The sequence below is a fragment of the Hemitrygon akajei genome, chromosome 2 (genome assembly GCF_048418815.1).
Source record: "Hemitrygon akajei chromosome 2, sHemAka1.3, whole genome shotgun sequence".
Classification (NCBI taxonomy): Eukaryota; Metazoa; Chordata; class Chondrichthyes; order Myliobatiformes; family Dasyatidae; genus Hemitrygon; species Hemitrygon akajei.
In genome coordinates, this window is record NC_133125.1 from 178,651,815 (window position 1) to 178,678,124 (window position 26,310).

At 44.2% G+C, this 26,310-nt stretch overlaps 1 protein-coding gene across 1 annotated transcript in view; it reads right to left on the reverse strand.

The window, feature by feature from the left end:
• The window catches only part of LOC140721476 (uncharacterized), an 80,462-nt gene that overhangs the window by 30,430 nt on the left and 23,722 nt on the right, over positions 1-26,310 (reverse strand). Inside the window, exons 6-11 of the mRNA XM_073036302.1 lie at positions 24,832-24,945; positions 10,478-10,579; positions 9,583-9,740; positions 5,690-5,753; positions 3,059-3,169; positions 593-664 (exon numbers count right to left, since the gene is read on the reverse strand). Of these exons, the coding sequence (XP_072892403.1) occupies positions 593-664; positions 3,059-3,169; positions 5,690-5,753; positions 9,583-9,740; positions 10,478-10,579; positions 24,832-24,945 (621 nt within the window). The remainder of the gene's footprint in view (positions 1-592; positions 665-3,058; positions 3,170-5,689; positions 5,754-9,582; positions 9,741-10,477; positions 10,580-24,831; positions 24,946-26,310) is intronic.

Sequence of the window (26,310 nt, forward strand, 5' to 3'; positions counted from 1 at the left end):
AGGCAGGTAAGAACAAATGAGGGCTGATGGAGTATAAGAAATGAGAGAAGAGTTAAGAAAGAAATCAGGAGGGTGAAAAGAAGGCTTGAGGTTGCTTTAGCAGACAAGGGGAAGGAGAATCCTGAGGGTCTCTACAGATATGTTCAGAGCAAAAGGATTTCAAGTGACAAAATTGGCCCTCTGGAAGATCAGAATGGTAATACATGTGTGGAGCCAAAAGTGATCGAGGAGATCTTAAATGCATATTTTACATCTGTATTTACTCAGCAGACAGACACAGAGGCTATACAAGCAAGGCAAAATGGCATCAACTTCATGGACTCTATACAGACTACAGGTAGTAGATCATTGCCTGTCTGAAATATTGTGCGGCCAGATGTTCTGAACGGAGATTTAAACTAAAATGGACATTCAGATATTTTAAACCTCCAGCAAGTTGCCCAGTCCTCAGCTGTGGGGCCAAGGACTGTATGTGTTTGTGGTCCAGATGAAGCAGCTCACAATGTTCTGACAGAGACACTTCATTCTATCCCTCTGCTCAGTACCAAGTACATCATTTCATGTAAATACAGAATTATGTTCAAGCACTTACCTGGAATTGAATTGCTGACAGAAATGCCAAGTAAGAATACCAGGTTAAAGATAGTTTGGAAGAATGTCCCACCTAAAAGAAAGAAATTAAAACCATTTGAAATTCTCAGAATCAGAATTCAGACTCAGGTTAATCATTACTGATATACATCATGAAATTTGTCGTTTTGTGGCAACAGTACAGAGCAATAAATAAAACGGACTATAAATTACACTGAGATGTATAGTTGTGAAAGAGAGAGCAAAAATAGTGAGATCATCTTCATGGGTTCACAGACCGTTCAGAAATCTGATGACAGAGGGGAAGAAGCTGTTCCTAAATCATTGAATGTGTGTCTTCAGGCTCCTGTGCCTCCTCCCTGATGGTAGTAATCCCCCTGAGTTACAATCGACACAACTTATTCAAAACTTGCATCAATGAAGTGCTGCAGTGAACAGAGATGAACCCGGGCTTGGTCAGGTTCATTGTGATATTCAGTGTCCGAACATGAGGCAATCAACCAGCTCAGAACTGGACCAGACATTCAAGCATTGGACTGAAGGAGGTTCAGAGAGCTCTCACACACTGGCAACAAGTGGAGAGACCAGGGGGGGACCAAAAGCATCTTCTGGTTCCCTCTGGAAACACTACATTTGATAACTTACTGACCCACAGGCATCACATGTGGAAATGACAGGTACTCTGTAGTTTGTCCGTGTGTACATCCAGTGGATGGGATATCAGGCCACTGTAAATCAGTTCTGCTGAATTATCCCAGTGACCTGGAGGACTGTAATTAAACATTTTGCCAGTGACTGAGTTCCATGTCTGACACTACAGCCTGTTCTGATGCAGAGAATCACAACATCACTGTTTCCAGTTGTTCAATGGCATCGGACAGTGTTCTGGTTCAAATTGAAAACTGAACTCCACGAGGGTGCAGGCTGAACAGTCCACATGCTGGAACATTTTATGTAGACGTGTTGAAAGATTATCCTGAATGTAAAAATAATCCCTTAGTTCCATCCTTTAACTTTTGCAGCAACTTATCAGGATGCCATGATGGTTGTGATCGAGATCATACATCTGTCTCTGCTCCTTCAATCTGCCCACAGGATCAACCCTTCGAAATGTTACACATCACTCCAGTACTGAAAATTGTATCTGTCTCCAGATTCATCTGTCTCTATATTCTACCCCATCTCCTTGCCAAGTTTCACATCCACACATAACCCTCACCCATACTCTCCTGCCGTTTCTTGGCATCTTTGTATAAAGCAATCACGTTTGCTGTTGTCCAATTTAATGGCAACTTTTCAGAACAGGGAGAACATTTAAATTGCTGCATGAAGTATGTCATTAGCTGCCTCTTTTAGACCCCAGGATGAAGTCCATCTGGATATCCAACTTGTCAGATGGCAGCTCCAACAACTGACTCAGTATTTCTTCCCTGGTGATTGTCATTTTCTCAGATTTGTTGCCCGACACTGGTTCTCACTCAGATTACAGCTCAATGCTCATCAATACTTTCAGAAACCTCTTTGACTTTACAACTTGCTTCCCCCTTCCTCTCTGCAGTGTATAAACCTTTATATTTCTGTTCTAATCCCCTCCTTCTCAGCAAGCTTGATCTTTGTGCTTTCAGCAAATTGTTCCTTATCTCTGAATTTACCCCACTAAAGCTCACTACCTTTCCTTAATCCTTCAAGCTTTTCTTTGATACCCCACTGTCTGACCGAGCCTGGGGTCATCTGCCCTCATCTTGCTTTACTTGGCTTGGTGACAGACTTCATTTGGTCATTTGCCTGTGAAACAGCCGGGGGTGTTTACTGTACAAACATTGATTCTATTCTTGGACAACTTTAGCCTCTACGGTGAAGTAGATCTCAAAGTGAACCTAGCCAGGACTTGCTTGAATTAGGCCATGAGGAAGGAATGTCAATATTTTGAACCCTGAATAGTTTACAACTTGGAGAGGAAGAGGGGGAATGTGTTCCCTTGTGCTGACTATCTGGAAGATGCTGTTGAAAACAAAACTATTGCAAATACCAGGAAAGATCGGTGAGAGGCCTCCCAACACTGAATTCTATCGAGGGTCAGAGGGATACCTATCATGCAAACACCTCACCATCACTGGGATAAAGGGGATTCTGTCCCTCATTCCTCAGCTGATTTCATTTTGAAGTTGAACAACACCACGTGTCAAACACCAGACAGCTGAGATAGCTTCCTCTCAACCCAACTTCTTCTAAAGATCCCTCTGGAGTCAGGTAAGAGATGGTATCACTGTGACCAACACTTCACAACTGGGTGAAAAATGATGCAGTTTCATCCCACAGGTCACAGTGTGTTGTGGGGGGGGGGGGTTCTGTGTGGGGAGGGGGGTGATTTTTCAAGTTTTTCATTTCATTAATGTCTTTGTTAAAATTAGTCACAAATTACTTGGAGAGGTAACTGGAGCTCATAGACGAAGGTAAAGTCACATACCATAAAACTTCTTCTTGTAGATCAAGTAAAACAGAATCATAACATTCACCAATGGCAACATCAGGCCAATGAACCGCAAGGCTTTAATTAAAGCATCCTTGATGGAATCACCTGCAAGTGAAAATAAATTCAAATAAGAAAACATGTAACAATTCACCAGAGAAATGACCACAACAGCTGCACAATGTTGCAAATAACCAAACTGTTCCACTTTCATCCTGCAGGGACAGGCATGTGCCAACCTCTGCCCAGTCTTATCGACTGCATGTCCTGTACGGTGGGAAACCTGGAACAGACAATTCACGACCCTGATCAGTTGTCCTCAGAGGTCTCCAGTCCAATCTTTCCAGGTCACCTCCTGCCAATATTCTGCACCAGCTGCTCCTTCTGGTGTAGCAATGGCCACTCCTCTGGGAGTGCACTACACTGACCCACATGATCCAGGGTTTGATTTTCCCAACTTCCACAACAATTGGTAATGGAGTTACCCCACAATTTCACTGGAAAGTCACTGAAACTCTCAACCTCTGACTCGATTCCACATTTTGTCACAAAAGTTCTCCCACTCATTTAGCCAGAGGAGCTCAGGCTGATATCCACAATCTGGTCAGGGGCACATTTGAGGAGAGAAAGTCTCCTTGTGAAGGGCAGGTTGATGCCCAGACAGCTGACTGACACCTGCACATCAGACTTATTGTCACCAGCTACTTTATTTCAGATATCAGGGTCTGATGTTGCATCGTGCCAGGAACAGGAGTGTGTCTGACAGCTCTTTACATTCTTCATATCGTTTCAATGACGTCACACAGGAACTGAAAAATTCAGCCAACTCCTGTGAGCGGGGGCAGAGTGAACTTCTCCACGTGAGAAACAGAACCTGTAATCTCACAGCATCTTTTACCAGTCTCTGGTCCAGACAGTGAAGTACTTTAAGTGCAGTCACAGTTGGAGGGAATGAGACTCAGTTTGTACGGAGTAAGGCTGAACAAACAGTCATGTAAAAGCTGGCTTTGTCAAGTCAAGTCAACTTTTATTGTCATTTCGACCATAACTGCTGGTACAGTGCATTGTAAAAATGAGACAACATTTTTCAGGACCATGGTGTTACAAGACACAGTACAAAAAACTAGACTGAACTATGTAATAAAAAAACAGAGAAAGCTATACTAGACTACAGACCTACACTGGGCTGCATAAAGTACACAAAAAACAGTACTGGCATTACAATAAATAATAAACAGGACAGTAGGGCAAGGTGTCAGTCCAGGCTTCGGTTATTGAGGAGTCTGATGGCTTGGGGGAAGAAACAAACAGTTACATAAAAGATGGCTTTGTGATGTTGGTTAACAGAATTATTTTTCCGATACTGGGGAGAAATCCTTTGCCCATTTGGAAACAACACTAAAGGATCATTTACACCTTCCCAAAGAAGGCAGATGGGACTCTGGCTTAATGTCTCATCCAAAAGTGGAGATCTCTCAATGTGCAACACTTCCTCCACACTGGTTCTGAGAATGTGGGTGATGCTGGTAAAGCCACAGATATTCCCTGTCCGTTTACCCTGACAGGGGGATGGTGAGCCTCCCACTGGAACCTCTGTTGTTCTCATGATGATGCTGGATGTTGGTCTGTTGTTTAAGAGGGGCAGCAAGGACAAGTCAGGGAACTACAGCCTGGTCAGCCTGACATCAGTGGTGGGGAAGTTACTGGAGGGAATTCTGAGCAATAGGATCCACCAGGATTTCATTAGACAGAATCTGATTAGGAGGAGACATCATAGCTTTATGTACAGGAAGTCATAGTTGATAAATTGTTTTTGAAGAGGTAACCAAAAGGGTAGATAGGACAATGAATGTTATCTATTTTGACATGATCCTGACATGAATCCAGGGGCTTCCAGGAGGATTCAAAATTGGTTCCGAAGTAGAAAATTGTTTTCCATTGTAGAAGCTGGTGACTCGTGGTGTGATGCAGGTATCAGTGTAGGGACTCTAGTTATTTGATATTTTTATCAGTGATTTGGATGCAAAAACACAAGGCTTGATCAATAAGTTTGCGTATTACACAAAATTAGGTGTTGTCGTTGATAGTGAGGGCAGCTATTGTGGATTTCAGGGGGATTTTTGACCATTTAGGGAAGAGGGCTGAGGAGTGTCAAATGGATTTCAAATCTAATGGAACCTTCTCCCAATCAAGAGAACTTAAGAAAATTAATACCGATCATAAATTACAACTCTAGTTTGTTCTTTTAGACCCCAGGATGAAGACCATCTTGACCTGGGGCTTGGCAGATGGAAGCTCTGACAATGTGCTCAGTACCTCTTCCCTGGTGATGGTAATGTACCCAGTTTACTGACCCACATGGTTCTCCCTCAGACAATGGCTCAATATTAAAATGCTGATCTGTTCTTTCAGACCCCTCTGACTTTACATTTCACTCCCCGTCTCTCTCAGTCTACAAATTTCTGTATTTCTGCATCCCTTTCCTCCTGTCCACCTGAGACAACCTGATCGTCATCACTTTGTGCTTTGAGCTGTCTTGTTCCTTATCTTCAATTTACCCCCAATAAAGCTCTCTATCCCTCCCTGATCCATTAAACTCTTCTTTAATACACAACTCCCTGACCAAACCTGGGGACATCGGCCCTTTTCCTGATTCCTGTCTCTCGGTGACAGACTTCATTTGGTAATTTGTCTGTGAATCAGCAGAGAACATTTACACTACAAACACCAGTAGCTACTGGTACTGTTCTTGGATAACTATAGTCTGTGTGGTTCAGTTATTCTCAAAGTGAACTTAGCCAGGACTTGCAAAAGTTAGGCCATGAGGAAGGAATGTCAATATTTTGAACTTTGAATGGTTTATAACTTGAGGGGGAAGAGGGAGAAGGTGGTGTTCCCTTGCATTAATTCACTGGAAGGTGTTGTTGAAAACAAAAATCAGAATCAGGTTTATTATCACCGACATGTGACATGAAATTTGTTAACTTAGCAGCAGCAGTTCAATGCAATACATAAAATAGAAGAAGATAAATAATAATAAATAAGTCAATCTTATTCAGTATACTTTATACAGTAAACGTATATTGAATGGATTAAATTCATGCAAACACAGAAATACTATACAGTCAGCTCTCCTTATCCACGGGGGTTTGGTTCTGTTACCCCCCGCGGATACCAAAACGCGGATGCTTATATAAAAAGGCGTAGTATTTACATATAACCTACGCACATCCTCCGGTACACTTTAAATCATCTCTAGATTACTTATAATACATAATACAATGTAAACACTATGTAAATAGTTGTTATACTGGATTGTTTAGGGAATAATGACAAGAGTTTCTTGAGCTCTTCTGGGAACGCTGATGCTGCCTCGGCACCAGCCAATCCCGATTCTCCCGTGATCTTTAAGTTCTTGAGGCTGTAGCGCTTTACAGAGTTAGCCAGCATCCCTTACTCTCACTCTCCTCAACCCCGTCAGAGTAGTGCTCATAGAGACTAAGTGCTTTTTCACGTATAATTTTGCTATCAACGGGGATATGCTTCTGTGACATGTCCTCTAGCCACACACTTAATGCTTTCTCAGTCACGAACCAGAGAGGCCATTTTTGCCGTTGTCGGGGCAGAACTAACACTTCCATGAATTTCAGCTTCTTTCTGCTTTATGGTGTGAATGTTCGATTCATTCTTACGGCCACTTCCGCAAGCGACATGCCACTTTTCAAAAGATCTGAGATTTCTACTCTCTCGGCGAGAGATAGCACTTTACGCTCCCTCTTAGCCTTTGAGGAATTGCTTTGACCACTTAATTGCTTTTTAGGAGCCATTTTTTCACAGAAACAAAGTCACGACCAAATGAGACGCGAGGTGAACAACGCTCAAACAATGAGTGCTGGAGAGTGAACTTCCGGGTTTTCCCGATCAGCGGTTGGTTGAATCCGCGCATGCAGAACCTGCGGAAAAGGAGGGCCGACTGTATATTAAAAATAAAGTGAGGTAGTGTCCAAGAGTTCAATGTCCTTTTAAGAGTCGGATGGCAGAGGGGTAGAATCTGTTCCTGAATTGCTGAGTGTGTGCCTTCAGGCTTCTGTACCTCCTACCTGATGGTAACAGTGAGAAAAGGGCATGGCCTGGGTGCTGGGGGTCCTTAATAATGGACGCTGCCTTTCTGAGACACCGCAGCCTGAAGATGTCCTGGCTACCTTGTAGACTGGTAACCAAGATGGAGCTGACTAAATTTACAACCCTTTGCAGCTTCTTTCGGTCCTGTGCAGTAGCCCCTCCATACCAGACAGTGACACAGCCTGTCAGAATGTTCTCCATGGTACTTCTATAGAAGTTTTTCAGTGTATTTGTTCACATACCAAATCTATTTAAACTCCTAATGAAGTATCGCCACTGTCTTGGCTTCTTTATAACTGCATCGACATGTTGGGACCAGGTTAGATCCTCAGAGATCTTGACACCCAGGAACTTGAAGCTGCTCACTCTCTCCACTTCTGATCCCTCTATGAGGATTGGTATGTGTTCCTTCGTCTTACCCTTCCGAAAGTCCACAATCAGCTCTTTCATCTTACTGACATTGAGTGCCAGGTTGTTGCTGCAGTACCACTCCACTAGTTGGCATATCTCACTCCTGTACACCCTCTCATCACCACCTGAGATTCTACCAACAATGGTTGCATCATTAGCAAATTTATAGATGATATTTGAGCTATGCCTAGCCACACAGTCATGAATATATAGAGAGTAGAGCAATGGGCTTAGCACACACCACTGAGGTACACCAGTATTGATCACCAGCGAGGAGGAGATGTTATCACCAATCCGCACAGATTGTGGTCTTCCGGTTAGGAAGTCGAGGATCCAATTGCAGACTGGAGTACAGAGTCCCAGGTTCTGCAACTTCTTAATCAGGAATGTGGGAATGATGGTATTCAACGCTGAGCTATAGTCGATGAACAGCATCGTTACATATGTGCTTCTGTTGTCCAGCTGGTCTAAAGCCGTGTGGAGAGCTATTGAGATTGCATCTGCCCTTGACCTATTGTGGCAAAAGGAAAATTCCAACGGGTCCAGGTCCTTGCTGAGGCAGGAGTTCAGTCTCGTCATGATCAACCTCTCAAAGCATTTCATCACTGTTGATGTGAGCGCTACCAGGCGATCATCATTAAGGCAGTTCACGTTATTCTTCTAAGGCTCTGGTATAATTGTTGCCTTTTTGAAGCAAGTGGGAACTTCTGCCCGTAGCAGTGAGAGATTGAAAATGTCCTTGAATACTCACGCCAGTTGGTTGGCACAGGTTTACAGAGCCTTACCAGGTACTCCATCGGGACCTTCCAACTTGCGAGGTTTCACTCTCTTTAAAGACAGCTTAACATCGGCCTCTGAGACAGAGAGCACAGGGTCACCAGGTGCAGCATGGATCTTTACAGCTGTAGTTGTGTTCTCCCTTTCAAATCGGGCATAGAAGGAATTGAGATCATCGGGTAATGAAGCATTGCTGCCATTCATGCTATTGGGTTTCACTTTGCAGGAGTAATGTCTTACAAACTCTACCAGAGTTGTCGTACATCCGATGTCGCTTTCAACCTCGTTAGAAATTATCCCTTTACCCTTCAAATAACTCTCTGCAAATCATACCTGGTTTTCTGGTACAAGTCTGGATCGCCAGCCTTGAATCCCACAGATCTTCCGCAGACGACGTACCTCCTGGTTCATCCACGGCTTTTGGTTTGAGAATGTGCAGTAAGTCTTTGTAGGCACACACTCATCCACACAGGGTTTGATTAACCAGGATTCCATGAAACAAAGGACACACGCGGTCCTAATGTCCCTCTGATTCAGCACTCAGGCTCTGAGATCATCGATTTTGTTCACCAGAGACTTAATGTTTGCCAGCAAGAGTCGGTATTGGGAGTTTAAATCCCCGTTTCCTTAAACGCACTTTTAACCCCGACCTACAGCTACGTGGGCAGTTCCATCCACAATCAGAGTCGTTTCCGTCAGTTTTCAGCAGCGATAGTTAGTTTAAATGCATTAAGACATTATACTGACCTTGGAAGTAGCTGTGCTTTTTAGCTGTTTCAGTCTGAAACAAGAATATTTAATCAAATATCTAAGCAAGATGATTAACAGCCTGAAGGAGAGGCCTTCCCACACCCAACTGTATCAAGGATGAGAAAGGCCCCAAACACTCACTCACTCACCTCACCATCATTGGGATCCTTTACACCAACCTGATATGATGCTGAAATTTGACAACACCATGATCAAACACCAGTGAGCTGAGACACGTTCCTCTCCAGACTACTTTTTCTAAAGACCCTCTGGAGTCAGATCAGAGGTGACTCCAGAATCATTCCAGCTGTGGTGACACTGTAAATCAGAATTTCATAACTGGGAAATATGTCAGAAAATTTCATCCCACAGGTCATAGGAATCCAGAGGGTTCGGTGGGGGTGAGGATTATTCAGCTTTTTTTTCTTATTATCTTTTTATTAAAATGAGTCTAAAGTTACTTGGAGATATGACTGGAGTTGATACACAAGTGTGAAAATACAATGACAGATACCTTTGTCCAAATACACTTTTATGTACCGGTACATCCAAATTAAAACGAACACAATTGGCAGTACGATTGATAAGACAATAGTGACGATTCCCGTGGTGGAAAGGCCTGTAATTAAAAACAAATTCAAATAAGTAAACCTGTAACAATTCATCAGGTAAATGACCATAACAGCTGCCTATTGATGCAAAGAACCAAACTATTCCACTTATCGCCACAGGGCAGGAAATGTACCAGCCTCTGCCCAGACTTGCTAACTTTGTCTACATGACTGAACCAACTGACTCTGCATGACCTCCGATGTGGGATAACAACACGCTGACCTGTTATTCCAGACCTGAACTATTCCCTGCAGTCTAATCTATCCTGGTCACTTGCTGTCAATATTCTGCACTGGCTGCATCTTCTGGTGTTCCAATGGCCACACCTTGAGGAGTGCACGACACTGCAGCCAGCCATCCCACATGGTCCATGGTTTGACTCTCCTGACATCCACAACAATTGGTTATGCGGCTGTCTCACAATTTCACTGGAAACTCACCGAATCACCCAAGTTCCATCACTCAGTCCGGTTTACCTATGTGCCCTCCAGTGATTTATCTGACCTGTATGTGTTCAGCTGACCTGTGCTGTGTTTCTGGTGGGTCTGAACTGTTGATGTTTGGCCATTACTGTCTGAACCTCCAGCAGGTTTCCCTGCACCCAGTTGTGGGGCTGAGGACTGCAGATGCTGGTGGTCCTGATAAAGCATCTGACAATGTACTGACTGAGATACTCAATGCATTCCAACCACCCTGCAGAGAACTGAGTTCATCATTTTCATACAAGTTTATTTGACCACATACCAAAAGTCGTAGCGCTGACGATCCAGGCAATGACGAAACAATTGATGAGGACAATATCACAGACGGTTTTCAACTTCCACCAAATTGTGATCATCTGAGAACCTTTTCAAAAATAAAAAGAAATTTACAACATTTGATAACCAAACAATATAAATGATTTAACACATGCGTCAATGGACAAATGTCCCGGTAACAGACCTTGACTCAGGGTTGTTTCGATTGGTGATGATATTGCATGCCCTAAACATCAAGCAACCCAAACAACTCTGAAATGGATCAGATGTCAGAGCTTTGGATTGAAGGAGGTTCAGGAGTTCACTCACCACTGCAGCAAATGGGGAGCTCAGAGAGACACAAAACACAGTTTGTGGCTGCTACCAGCATTTGTTTTACATTTGATAACTTAGATAAACCCTCAGCCAGTGACTGTGCATGTGGAAACAGATAGACTGCAGCTTCCCTCTGGACATGTCCAGCAGATAAGGCAACAGCCACTGTCGATATTCTCTGCTGTATTCCCTCATGATCTCAAGGGCTGAGACTGACATCAAGTTGCCAGTGTTAACAAAAACCAACCCCAGCTGTAACACTGAGGTTCCACTGTTTGACTGTGAATCCTGTTCTGATGCCGAGGACTGGAACAGCTGCTCACAGCATCAGGCAGTGGCTTATTCCAACATTGAAACTAAACAGCTCAAGGGTACAGGCTGAACTGTCCAAATGCTGGGATATTTCATACAGATAAGGGGAGAGGTTGTCCAGCACATCCAGTGGTGAGCAGAGCACACGATCCAAGGACCTCTTGTAGTGGTTTTTGTTCATTTCCAATTGCTCTCAAGAAAGGGGGATGGAAGAGCTGGTTTCTTATTTTGCACCCACCACATAAATTCCCACCCTCTTCAGACCCCACATTACTGAAAAAGAATTTCTCTCAATTTCCTCACAAATGTTCTTTCACATTCCCAACCTTATCGTCCACATCGCAGGAGTTACTGAGGTGTTGAATCAAACCCTCTTCATATCACCAAATCCCCTTTCCCCATTATAACTATAACTCATTCACCTGAGACTCTGCCCATTGGCACAACTTCCATCACTATACACTCAAGATTAACAGGTCTGAACACCCTGTCTGATAAACTGGTTTAACTAATCACAAATAGCTTCAGCTCCTGCCCAGTGAACAGTTTAAAGATGAACTGGAATTCAAAGTTATCCCCCAGGTCATCACCTTGACGTTTTTCAACAATATGAACCAAACCGTGAATGTTTGTGTAAAAATAAAACAAGATACATCAGGTCTCAACCTGAAATGTTCACAACCCCTTTACCTCAGACAAGAGAAAATCTGCAGATGCTGGAAATCCGAGGAATACACACAAAATGCTGGAGGAACTCGGCAGGCCAGGAAGAAAAAAGCAGAGTCAACATTTCGGGCCGAAACCCTTCGGCAGGACCATTTTGTGTGTGAAACCCCTTTACCTTCACAGATGCTGCTGACCCACCGAGTTCCTCCAGCAACTTGTTTTCTGTTCCTGATCCCAGTGTCATCAGTCTCCCGTCTCCATGGAGACTTGTGGGTCTGACTATTCATCAGCCTCTCTCCTTTCTCTGTCCTTGTTGCCCCATCATGGAATTTTATCTCAGTCTAGATTTTATCCCACTACCTCCCCACAATAAACTTACCCATGAAGCATACCTTCCATTCATTACCAATTTCCCTTCCAGCATTGAATGATCAGTCCTGTCAAATTTGTTAACATTCAGAGCTGGAAGGGAAGGGAAGGTCTTTTTTGTGGGTTAATTTATTCTTTGACTTTCTTCTGACATGTTTCTTGTAATTCTCTGCACATTGGAGTGTTAGACTTTTTTCAGATATATGGGGTTAGTGTTTGTGTTTCATTGTTTCATGGCTGCCTGTTAGAAGACGAATCTCAAGGTTGTATAATGTATACATACTTTGATAATAAAGTGTACTTTGAACTTTGAATTTAAACACCGGCTCAGATAGTCTGGGGGTTTCTCTCTCTGTGAGGCTAAGGTTGTGAGACTGTCCCCGGTTGCTGTGCTTCGTGTCTGTGAACTTTGCAGCTGTTTACCCCGTTAAAATGATGAAGTGAATACCGAGGCTTTGGGCCTACTCCAGGCTGCTCCAGGGATTTGGATCTAAAGACTCAGTTTGGTTCGGAATGCTGTTGTTGTTGCTCGCTTCTATTGTTTATATGATTTGTTTTGGTGTTTCTGTTTCTCTTTCTCTCTGGGCACTGGGGAGTTGGTCTCATTTTCTTCAATTGGGTTCTTTCGAGTTCTTTGCTTTGTGACTGCCTGTAAGCAAACAAATCTCAACCTTGTATAATTTCCACATTCTTTGACAATAAATGCACTTTGAAACTTAACCCATGACCTCTATTTGTCGATCCACCCAACATCAATGGAAAAAACCTGCTTGTATTTACCCTATCTGTACCCTTCAAAATCTTTGTCAAATCTCCCCCCAAACCTCTACTTTCCAAGGAATAAATCCCAACTTATTCAATCTTTCCCTGTAACTCAGGTCCTCCAACATCCTTGCAAATTTTCTCTGCATTCCTTCAACCTTATTTACATCTTTCCTGTTGGTAGGTGACCAAAACTGCACACGATACTCCAAACTGGGCCTCACCAATTTCGATATCCAACTTCAACATAACTTCCCACTCCTGTACTCAGTATATTGATTTAAGAGGACCAATGTGCCAAAAGGTTTCTGTATGACCCTCCCTCACTGTGACACCTCTTTCAATGAATTCTGGACCTGTATTCCCAGGTCCCCCCTTGTTTTACCACACTCCTCAGTGCCCTAACATTCTCTGAGTAAGACCTGCCCTGGTTGGTCCTCCCAAAGTGCATCAACAAGCACTTGTCTGCATTAAATTCCATCTGCCATTTTTCAGCCCATTTTTCCAGCTGGTCCAGATCCCCCCACAGGCAATGACAGCCTTCCTCGCTGTCCACAACACCCCCACGCTTGGTGTCAGCCACAAATTTACTGATCCAGTGAATCATATTATCAACCAGATTGTTGACAAAGATGATAAACAACAAGAGACCCAGCACCGATCCCTGTGGAAATAAATTTTCATCACTGATTATAGTTCAAGAATAGTAGCAAAACCTCCAGCTCCTGGCATTAATATAATGAAAAGTACTCTCTCAAAATTATTTACATCTTTCCTGTAAGTAGGTGACCAAAACTACACTCAGTACTCCAAATTAGACCTTACCAAAGTTTTAGACAACTTCAATCTAAGCATCTCCTGTACTCAATACATTGATTTATGAAGGCCAATGTGCCAAAAACTTTCTTTATGATCCTATCTACCCATGACACAACTTTCAATTAATTATGGAACCTGTATTCCCAGATCCCTTTGTTCTCCCACATTCCTCAGTGCCCTCCCATGATTCCCTAATCCTGCTGTCATCTGCATATTTACTGATCCTGTTAACCATATTATCATCCTGATCAATGATATTGATGAGAAACAACAGACTCAGTGTTGATCCTGTGACACTCCACTAGTCACAGGCCTCCAGTCAGAGAGGCAACCACTGTCTGGCTTCTCCCACAAAGCCAATGTCTAATCAGTTTACTATCTCATCCTGAAAGCCAAGTGTCTCAACCTTTCTGACCAACCTTCTGGCCCCAAGCATTTCAGAGAAGGGTTACTCAACCTGCATATTGTGTTTGAGGCAGCAACATCAATAACACTTAAAAGGTCCCGGACCAGTCAGGTGTGGTGCCTTTAAGGCTCATCGCTATGTCTGAAAGTGAGGCCGGAGAGGGGAATCCAAGCCAGGCTGAAACACAGGGGGATGAGGCCTCCTCTACCCGGCATCCTGTGGCAAATGTGCCGTCACTGGAGAACAAAATCACGGATCTGAGGGCAAGACTGCTGCATCAGAGGCAGCTGAGAGTCGGCTCAATTGTATGCTTTATGGAAACGTGGCTTTCTCCAGACACGCCGGATGCAGCAAACAGACCAGAGGGATTCACGATTCACAGAATGGACCCAACTGCTGACTCGGGGAAGGCAAAAGGAGAAGGTGTGTGTTTCATGGTTAACTCTCTGACATGAGTGGTTTGAGTGGTGGGTGATCTGGGAAGGGTCCAATGTAGCTGGAAGGTGGGATTTCATACGATCCATTACCAGCTGCTCAAAGCACTTCATGATTGTTGAGGTCAATGCCACTGAGTGGTAATCAATTCGGCCAATTACTGTCTCTCTCGGACACTGAAATGATGGTGGCTGCCTGGAAACCTGCAGGGACAGTGAACTGTTTCAGAGAGATGTTAAAGATGTCTGTTAGGACCTGTGTTAGCTGGGTTGGACAATCCCTCTACATCCCACCAGGTCTGTTGTCTGGCCCTGCACCTTTGCATGGGTAATGAGAAACCACATTTGGTCAGATTACAGATTGATGAGCATCTGCAACCAGTCTGAGTTGGCATCGGGGACCAGGGTCAAGCACGGGAAGAGTGAGGCCACGCTCTTCAGTAGTGGTCACCAACCTGTCGATCGCAATCGACTGGTCGATCTTAGAGACTTTCCCAGTAGATCGCAAAAAAAAAAGAAAAATAAATACACAAATACTGTTGAGAGATTGTTTCCGGGTTGTGGGGTTTTAGTTCCGTTCTTTCTGCCCAGTGCGCATGCGTGTAGCTCCTCCGCACTACAGTGTACTTCAGTGGTCCCCAACCACCGGGCCGTGAGGCAACGATGCGTCAGCTGCACCTTTCCTCATTCCCTGTCACGCCCACTGTTGAACTTGAATACACACGAGGTCATCAGTCACCTAAACGCAGTGATACCCTAGCGCCAGGGATCACTGGTTGGCCTCGGGTAACTGGCCGCCACATGCGGCCAGCGGGAAGTGCCGTTGCTACTGGCCAGGAGCACGGACAGATGGGCGCTGCCTCTAAACCTGCTTACCACACCAAGTATTCATGAACCTGGTGCTAAAATATTCACAGACGACCTAATTCGGGCTCAGGGTTTCGTAAGAGGCAGAGCCGCTACCTCACTGCGATCTACTGAAAGTCATCCCTCGAGCCAAACTTTTGTCAGCCGATAGATCCTACAAGGGGGGCTGACGCACGTCCTGTCACACTCCCCGCTCGGTTGGTCACTCTCCAGACTGCGACCACTGCGGCCCCAGTACGGGAACAGCTGCACCTGGCCAAGGCACCTGGGGGCGGACGGGCGAGCGGTTGTGTAATGAGGCAATTAATCCCTCAAAACTGCTTCGGCACCTTGACTCCAAGCACTCTGCACTTAAAGACAAACCCACTGAGTTTTTTCAGTGGCAAAAACATGAGCAAGTGGGACAGAAGCTAAGTGCTGAGAGCCACGAAAACTAAATTGCGGAATAGACTGGACATAAGGAACCTGCTTCGAGTATCGCTGTATTCCGGTCATGGTTTAACCACTTCCACCCTCCTCCCCCCTGTCGGCCGGTCCGCAAGAATGTAGTCAATATTAAACCGGTCCGCGGTGCAAAAAATTGTAGTGACCGCTGGTGTTCATGCATTATTTCTACTTCCGGGTTGCTGGGTTTTACTTCCGGTCTTTCCTGCCCCGGTGCGCATGCGTGTAACTAATCGATCTGGGGTCGATCTTGCCTTTCACTAAGGCCGAGGTAGGGGATCTTGGGCTTAAAAAGTTTGGTGACCTCTACTCTTCAGCATGGTTGTTATTCTGGGTGGGGGTCTGTGACTCGTGGTGTTTTGTAGGTATCTGTGCTGGGACCTCTGTTGTTTGTAATGCAGAAGTGACTTGGATGGAAATTTAGATGGTAACTTTTCTGATGACAAAAAAAGAATACTGACAGAGTTGCAGACATTGTACAGATATTGTGTGCAGTTTTGTTTGAAGGATGTGGAGGCTTTGGAGAGGGTGCAGAAAAGCTTTACCAAGATGCTGCCTGAATTAGAGGGTATGAGCTACAACGAGAGATTGGGCAAATTCTGATTGTTTTATCTGGAGTGTCAGAGGCTGAGGGGTGAGGTGGAATACCTGACAGAAGTTTATAAGATTATGAGAGGAGTAGATAGGGTAGACAGTCAGCCTTTTCCCCAGGGTGGAAATGTCGAAAACTAGAGGCTGTAGCTGGAAGGTCAATGGGTAAAAGTTTAAAGGAGATGTGCAGGGCAAATTATTTTACAGAGTGTCAAGTGTCTGGAGTGGGCTGCCAGGGGTGGGGGAGGCATTTAAAAGGCATTTAGACAGGCAGAAGAATCTGCAGGGGATGGAGGAATATGGATCATGTTCAGGCAGAAGAATCTGCAGGGGATGGAGGGATATGGATCGTGTTCAGGCAGAAGAATCTGCAGGGGATGGAGGGATATGGATCGTGTTCAGGCAGAAGAATCTGCAGGGGATGGAGGGATATGGATCGTGTTCAGACAGAAGAATCTGCAGGGGATGGAGGGATATGGATCGTGTTCAGGCAGAAGAATCTGCAGGGGATGGAGGGATATGGATCGTGTGCAGGCAGAAGAATCTGCAGGGGATGGAGGGATATGGTTCATGTTCAGGCAGAAGAATCTGCAGGGGATGGAGGGATATGGTTCGTGTTCAGGCAGAAGAATCTGCAGGGGATGGAGGGATATGGATCGTGTGCAGGCAGAAGAATCTGCAGGGGATGGAGGGATATGGATCGTGTTCAGGCAGAAGAATCTGCAGGGGATGGAGGGATATGGATCGTGTTCAGGCAGAAGAATCTGCAGGGGATGGAGGGATATGGATCGTGTTCAGGCAGAAGAATCTGCAGGGGATGGAGGGATATGGATCGTGTTCAGGCAGAAGAATCTGCAGGGGATGGAGGGATATGGATCGTGTTCAGGCAGAAGAATCTGCAGGGGATGGAGGGATATGGATCGTGTTCAGGCAGAAGAATCTGCAGGGGATGGAGGGATATGGATCGTGTTCAGGCAGAAGAATCTGCAGGGGATGTAGGGATATGGATCGTGTTCAGGCAGAAGAATCTGCAGGGAATGGAGGGATATGGATCGTGTTTAGGCAGAAGGGATGAGTTTGATTTGGTATCATGTTCAGCACAGACACTCTGCCTCAGGGCCGGTTCCTGTGCTGTACTGTTCTACGAGAAAATCCTGAGGGTCTTGACAGAGTGTCAATTGTTCAAAGTTCAAAGTCAATTTTATTATCAAAGTACATAAATATCACCATATACAACCCTGAGATTCACTTTCTTGTGTGCTGCCCTGCAAATCTCTAGAATAGTAATGATAACAGGATCAATGAAAGATCAACCAGAGTGCAGAAGACAACAACTGCGCAAATGCAAATAAACAACAAGTACATGAGATAATGAGACAGAGTCCTTGAAAGTGAGATCATTGGTTGTGGAACATTTCAAGGACGGGACAAGTGAAGTTGAGTGTAGTTATCCTCTTTTGTTCAAGAGCCTGATGGTTGAGAGGTAGTAACTGTTCTTGAACCTGGTGGTGTGAGTCCTGAGGCTCTTGTACCTTCTACCTGATGGCCACAGTGAGAAGAGAGCATGACCTGGTTGGTGGGAATCCCTGATGATGGGTGCTGCTTTCCTACGACAGTGTTTCATGTAGATGTGCTCAATGGTTCAGAGGGCTTTACCCGTGATGTACTGGGATGAATCTGTTACTTTGTGTCAGGTTTTCCATTCAAAGTCATTAGTATTTCCATACCAGGCTATGATGCAGCCAGTCAATATAGTCTCCACTACACATCTATAGAAGTGTAGATGTTCGAAAGTTTGTCAAAGTTTTAGATGTCATGCCGAATCTCTGCCAACTGCTAAGGAAATGGTGCAGGCGCTGCCATGCTTTCTTCAGAATTGCATTTACAGGTAGTCCCCGAGTTACGAACGTCCGACTTACGGACAACTCGTACTTACGAACCGAGGAAGGAGAACACCGTCCGCTATTGTAAGTCGTTGCCACTGTGATGAGTGTTTAACTTTGTATTTAGTTTAAATTTTTCTGAGTAAGATTCACCCTGACCCCGCCCCACACCGCCCAACCCCCTCCCCCCCCGGTTCCGGTCAGCTGGTCGCGCAGTGAGATCAGTGCCGGGCTCAAGAAGCGAGGTTCGATCCAGTGACAGATCGCTTCCGTGCCGGGTTGACATCGATCCAGTGACTCCCGTACCGTCCGTGCCGGGTTCATGTCGATCCGGTGACTCCCGTACCGTCCGTGCCGGGTCGACGTCGATCCGGTGACTCCCGTACCGTCCGTGCCGGGTCGACGTCGATCCGGTGACTCCCGTACCGTCCGTGCCGGGTCGACGTCGATCCAGTGACTCCCGTACCGTCCGTGCTGGGTTGACGTCGATCCGGTGACTCCCGTACCGTCCCTGCCGGGTTGATGTGGATCCAGTGACTCCCGTGCCGTCCCTGCCGGGTTGATGTCGAGCTCACAACTCGACCTCGTTAAATAAAACACTGCCACCTCCAGTTTAAATTCCCACGTGGAATATGTGGAGGATCAAATACCGAAGCCCAGCACAGCCCCCACTTCTCCCATTTAGCCTGTCTCAGTGAGGTGGTCCTTAGGACACTGCAGACCTCTGAAGCCGGCGGAGCTCGGGACCCGCCGCCCACAGTGTTTCGGTTCCATTGACGGGAAGCGATCGCGATCGAAAATAAAGTGGAAATAATAAAGCGTTTGGAAAGAGGTGAAACGCCATCAGTCATTGGAAAAGCGTTAGGCTACAGTCGGTCAATGATCGGAACAATTTTAAAGGATAACGAATAAAGTGAGAATAATGGAGCGTGTGAAACGCCCTGCCCCGATGAAAGCTACAATTATTACTAAGCAATGCAGTAGTTTAATTATTGGAATACATATGTTTCTTAAGTGTTTTATATGCACAGAAAGGTAAAATATATACTATATACTAAGACAAACGTTTGACTGACGCTAAATAATACCGGTTGTACTTGTTCCGACTTACGTACAAATCCGACTTAAAGACGGACTCAGGAACGGAACTCGTACGTAACCCGGGGACTGCCTGTACATGCTGGACCCGGGACAGGTCCTCTGAAATAGTAGCACCCAGGAATTTAAAACTGCTGACCCTCTCCACCTCTGATCCTCTGATGAGGACTGGCTCATGGACCTCTGGTTTCCTTCTCCTGAAGTCTGTAATCAACTCCTTGGTCTTTCTGACATTGAGAGAGAGGTTGTTGTTGTGACACCACTCAGACAGATTTTCAATCTCCCTCCTGTATGCTGATTCATCAACACTTTGACTTGGCCTGTGACAGTGGTGTTGTCAGCAAACCTGAATGTGGCATTGGAACTGTGCTCAGCCACACAGTCATAAGTGTAAAGCAAGTAGAGCAGGGTCTAAGCTCACAGCCCTATGGTCACCTGTGCTGATGGAGATCGTGGAGGAGATGTTGTTGCCAATCCGAACTGACTGGGGTTTACAAGTGAGGAAATTCAGGATCCAATTGCACAGGGAGATATTGAGGCCAAGGTCTTGTAGATTATTGATTAGATTTGAGGGGGATGATGGTATTGAATTCTGAGCTGTAGATAATAACGAGCATCCTGATGTTTGCATCTTTGCTGTCCAGATGTTCCAGGATTAAGTGAGGAGCCAATGAGATGGTATCTGCTGTAGACCTGTTGCTCCGGATGTAAATTGGAGTGGATCCAAGTCACCTCTCAGGCAGGAGCTGATATGTTTCATCATCAACCTGTCAAAACACGTCATCACTGTCGATGTATCTCAGTGTAACTGGGCGATAGTCACTGAAGCAGGTCACCACGCTCTTCCTGAACACCAATATGAATGAAGCCTGCTTGATGCAGGTGGTACCACACTCTGCCGAAGCAAGAGGTTAAAGATCTCAGTGAACACACCAGACAGTTGATCAGCATTTTAGTACGTGGCCAGTTACCCAGTCCGGTCCAGATGCTTTCCTGGGATTCACCCTCCTGAAGACAACCCACACTTCAGATCATCGGATCATCGGGGGATGTGGGAGTTTGCGATGGTTCCTCCATGTTCTGATAGTCAACGTGAGCAGAGAAAACATTGAGCTCATCTGGAAGTGAAGCTCTGCTGTCTCCCATGTCACTTGATTTAACTTTATAAGAGGTGACAGCATTCAAACCCTGCCTCAGCTGTCGAGGATCCCATCGTTGATTCAGGTTTGGTTTGGAACTTCACGTCAGTGTCTTCAGATCTTCTACCTCCTCCTTGATCTTTGCAATGAGAAGAGGGCATATCCTGGTTGTTGGGGGGCCTGAAGGGTCAATGCCGCCTTTTTGAGGCATTGCCTTTAAAAGATGTCCTGGATGCTGGGGAGGCTGGTGCCCATGATGGAGCTGACTGAGTTTACAACTTTCTGCAGCTTATTCCGATCCTGTACAGTGACCCCTCATACCAGACGGTGATGCAACCAGTTAGAAAGCTCTTCACAGTGCATCGGCAGAAAGTTGTGAGTGTCTGTGGTGACATCCCAGCTGTCCTCAAGTTCCTCAGGAAATATAGCCGCTGTCGTGCCGCTGCCACTGTAATTGTATCAAGATGTTGGGCCAGGATAGATCCTCAGAGATGTTGACACCCAGCAACTTGAAACTGCTCCCCCTCAGCAAGCTGTTTACTGTTTACCTGTGCTGCACACTACATGCACTCTGAATTATGTTTTATTAATGTATTTGTGGTAATATTTTGTTTTCTGTGCTGTGAGTGATCTGTGTTTTGTGGGAGCACCGTGGTCTGGAGGAATATTTGTCTCATTTGGTTGTATTATGTACAGTCAGATGACAATAAACTTGAACGTGTCCAGTTTAACTGAAGATAATTTTAACTCTTGTGTAGTCAGTTCACTCTATAATAAATGTGACATTCTGATACCTTCTCTGATTACTTGCTGAAGCTGAAATTGTCCCAGTTGCTAATGATGCCCAGTGAACCCAGCTCCCTCTGCATCTGCAGCCTCTCCCCATTTCAATAATACACTCCTTCGTTTTCCCTGACAAAATGAACAATTCCACATTCTGCCACCTTACACTCCATTTGTCAGATGATTTACCCATTCTGATCGCTTTGGACCCTCCATATGCCCGTATCACAATTTACTTTCCTCCTTATACTGGTGTCAAATTTAACCACCATATCATTGGTACCTTCATCTCCCACAGCAAGAACATTACAGAAAATTATGAAAATCTGTTCCCAGAACCAAACACAGCGGCATCCACTTTTACATCCTGACAACCAGAAAAGACCCATTTATGCCGACTGTCTTCTTCCTGTTTCACATTCTCCACAATGACCTTTGATATGACACCATAGTAAATGTTCACTGGAAATCTAAACACAGCAGATCCACCTTTACCCACATCACGTTATCACTGTAAAAAGAGGCCAATAAATAGATCAAACATGATATCCCTCTCACAAAACCATGTTGATATTTACTGATTCAGGGATGTTTGTTTTAGGTGTCCTGTTATTATGCCTAATGATTAAAATCTCATTAATACAGTTTAAAGTTGTGCACAGGGCTCATATGTCCAAGGATAAATTTGCTCGTTTTTATTCCCATATAAATCCTATATGTGACAGATGTCATTCTGAGATAGCTTCTTTAACTCATATGTTTTGGTCATTCATGTCCATTTTTGAAAAAATATTGGAAAGACATTTTCGATATTATTTCCATGGTATTGAACATTGATTTACAACCTCATCCTATTACTGGAATCTTTGGTTTACCAATGATGGAGTCAATTCATTTATCTTCTTCTGCTTGTCGGATAATTGCATTTCTTACATTAATGGCTAGAAGATCTATTTTGTTGAATTGGAAAGAAATTAATCCCCCTACCATATTTCATTGGTTTTCTCAAACCATGTTATGTCTAAATTTGGAAACAATTAGAAGCGTCGTATACGACACTTCTATTAAATTTGAAAAGATTTGGAGGCCATTTATTCAATATTTTCACATTATGTAATTTGATCCTGTTCCAATCCTATTTGTTTTTCCAGTTTTGATTATATATATGTTGAGAGGATCGAAGTTGGGGACACTGATGGTTTTTTACCTTTTTATAGATACTATAAACAGCCGTTTTTTTTCCTTTATTAGTTAGTGGTTAGTTTGTTAGATTAGTTTTTCTTAGGGTAATAATATATTTTTTTCTTTTTCTCTTTTCTGCTTTTTTTCAACATGCTATACCTAGTTTTTTTTTGTGTTTCGTTTATATGATATTTGTATCATTCATGATTTGGGAAGACTTAACTATATTGTACTTATTGCTTGTGTATCCTTTTATGTTCATTTCAATTTTGTAAGTTTGTAATCCCAATATCTATGTATTAATCTTATCATGTTGATATTAATAAAAAGATTGAAAAAAATCTCATCTGTGCTCTCAGAACCTGCTGAATCTGTATACCTCACATTCCCTGACCCAGTTCTACAACAGTTTAGTCCAGATGCATTTGAAATTCCTTCACTTCTCTAACACTCTTCTCCTGTGAACTCCTGATCTTCATCTCTCCACCACTGGTGTGTGTGCTTTGATTTACCACAAAGACCAAACTCTGAATTTCCCTGTCTGAAACTCTGCACTTGTGCTCCTCCTTTCAAACCGAACTCGATGTTCAGTCCAGGGTCACCGGCATCATTATTGTTCCCTGTGACTTGCTGACATATTATTGTGCAATTTGCCTTTGAAGCTTCACAGAACTTTTCATAGAAACATAGAAAACCTACAGCACAATACAGGCCCTTCGGCCCACAAAGTTGTGTCGAACATGTCCCTACCTTAGAAATTACTAGGCTTACCTATAGCCCTCTATTTCACTAAGCTTCATGTACCTATCCAAAAGTCTCTTAAAATACCCTATCGTATCCGCCTCCACCACCATTGCCAGCAGCCCATTCCACGCACTCACCACTCTCTGAGTAAAAAACTTACCCCTGACATCTCCTCTGTACCTACTCCCCAGCACCTTAAACCTGTGCCCTCTTGTGGAAACCATTTCAGCCCTGAGAAAAAGCCTCTGACTATCCACACAATCAATGCCTCTCATCATCTTATACACCTCTATCAGGTCACCTCTCATCCTCTGTTGCTCCAAGGAGAAAAGGCCGAGTTCACTCAACCTATTCTCATAAGGCATGCTCCCCAATCCAGGCATCATCCTTTTAAATCTCCTCTGCAACCATTCTATGGCTTCTACATCCTTCCTGTAGTGAGGTGACTAGAACTGAGCACAGTACTCCAAGTGGGGTCTGACCAGGGTCTTATATAGCTACAACAGTACCTCTCGGCTCCTAAATTCAATTCTACGATTGATGAAGGCCAATACACCATATGGCTTCTTAACCAGAGTCAACCTGCACAGCTGATTTGAGCGTCTTATGGACTCGAACCCCAAGATCCCTCTGATCCTCCATACTGCCAAGAGTCTTACCATTAATACTATATTCTGACATCATATTTGACCTACCAAAATGAACCACTTCACACTTATCTGGGTTGAACTTCATCTGCCACTTCTCAGCCCAGTTTTGCATCCTATCAATGTCCTGCTGTAACCTTTGACAGCCCTCCACACTATCCACAACACCTCCAACCTTTGTGTCATCAGCAAACTTACTAATCCCTACACTTCCTCATCTAGGTCATTTATAAAAAATCACAAAGATTTGTGATCCCCGTGGCACTCCACTGGTCACCGGCCTCCATGCAGACTATGACACATCTACAACCACTCTTTGCCTTCTGTGGGCAACCCAGTTCTGGATCCACAAAGCAATGTCCCCTTGGATCCCATGCCTCCTTACTTTCTGAATAAGCCTTGCATGGGGTACCTTATCAAATGCCTTGCTGAAGTCCATATACATTACATCTACTGCTCTTCCTTCATCAATGTGTTTAGTCACATCTTCAAAAAATTCAATCAGGCTCTTAAGGCACAACCTTACGAATTAATATAATTCATTATATTAATACCAGGAGCTGGAGGTTTTGCTACTATTCTTGAACTATAATCTATGTTGAAAGTTTATTTGTGAAGTGGACTTGGCCAGGAAGTTCCTGAATGAGGACATGAGGAAGGAATAACAATATTTTGAACTTTGATGTTTTATAAGCTGGAAAAGAACTTGCGGGTAAAAGCCACAGAGCTGAAAGCTGCTGTTGAATGAAAATGTTGTTGTAAGTATCCAAGAGAGACACAACGGAGACAGTCCTACTCCTTCCCAACTTTGCCACTGTCTGGATCATGGGGGGAACCTTTCCCTCGATATGCAAGTGTGTATTAAACATTGGCAGATACCTTTCAGTAATTCCTTGATCTTGGTCACATACCGAAGTACATTGATATAAAATGAGGAAAGCTGCAATCCTACGATCAACACACAAATCACAACAAAGTCCAACGGTGAAAGACCTGCAATTAAAAATAAATCAAATAAGCAAACATGTAACAAAGCTCCAGAGAAATGTCAATGAAAACTTCCAGTGGTTGCAACAACCAAACTCTTACACTGATGTCCCAGTGAAGGGAACATGCCAATTCCCACCCAGTGTGCCAACCTGTGACCCAGACCTGCACCAGCAGACCCTATATAGATTAACAAGACACTGAACTGCAGTGCCAGGCAAGAATGAATAATTCACGGTGCCCACTCTATTTTCCACGTGGGTCTCCAGCCCAGTCTTTACATGTCACCTGCTGCCAATTTCTGCACTGGCTGCTCCTTCTGGTTCCAATGGCCAGACCTTAAGGAGTTCATTAAGGTCCGTAGTTTCTTCCTCCCAACATCCACAACAACTGATTATGGAGAAAACATAAATTTCACAGAAAGTTGCTGAAATTTCCATTCCAATTCTGACCAGTTTCCATAGTGTCTGCTATTCATAACTGGAGCTCGATACCAATTCTTCACTGGTGGAAATTCCTCACTGGCTGCATTCAGTGTGATTGCAACCTAATTTCCCTCATTTCCTGATGTGGTCAACAGTCCATCGGAGAAGAAAACATCGAACACTCAGACATGTCAGTCACTGTCACCAGCTCCATCACTCCAGATGTTTATGTTGGAATGTCAGATGGTGAACAGAGGAAGGAAACAGGAGTGTTTCTGACAGCTGCTTTGACTCTGCATATCTATTCACTGATGTACGTAGATAGAAAAATTCAGACAAATTCTGTGAATGGGAGCCACAGTGAAAATCTACTTTAACTCTGCCCACCATCTTGGTGAATCTTTTCTGCACTCTTTCTAGACTAATCACATTCTGACAGACTGCATCACTGTCTGGTGTGGGGGGTGGGGTGGGGGCTACTGCAAAGGACCGAAAGAAACCTCAGAGGGTTGTAAGTTTAGTTGGCTCCATCCTGGGTACAAACCTACAAAGTACCCAGGACATCTTCAAGGAGCAGTGTCTCAGAAAGGCAGCGTCCATTATTAAGGAACCCTCAGCACCCAGGGCATGCCCTTTTCTCACTGTTACCATCAGGTAGGAGGTACAGAAGCCTGAAGGCACACACCCAGTGATTCAGGAACAGCTTCTTCCCCTCTGCCATCTGATTCCTAAATGGACAGTAAGCCCTTGAACATGACCTCACTTTCATTTTTTTTACACAATATTTAATCTATTCAATATACATACGCTGTAATTGATTTACTTAATTATTTACTAATATTATTTTCTTCTATACTATGTATTGCATTGAACTACCACTGCTAAGTTAACAAATTTCACGACACATGCTGGTGTTAATAAACCTAATTCTGATTATATAATATTT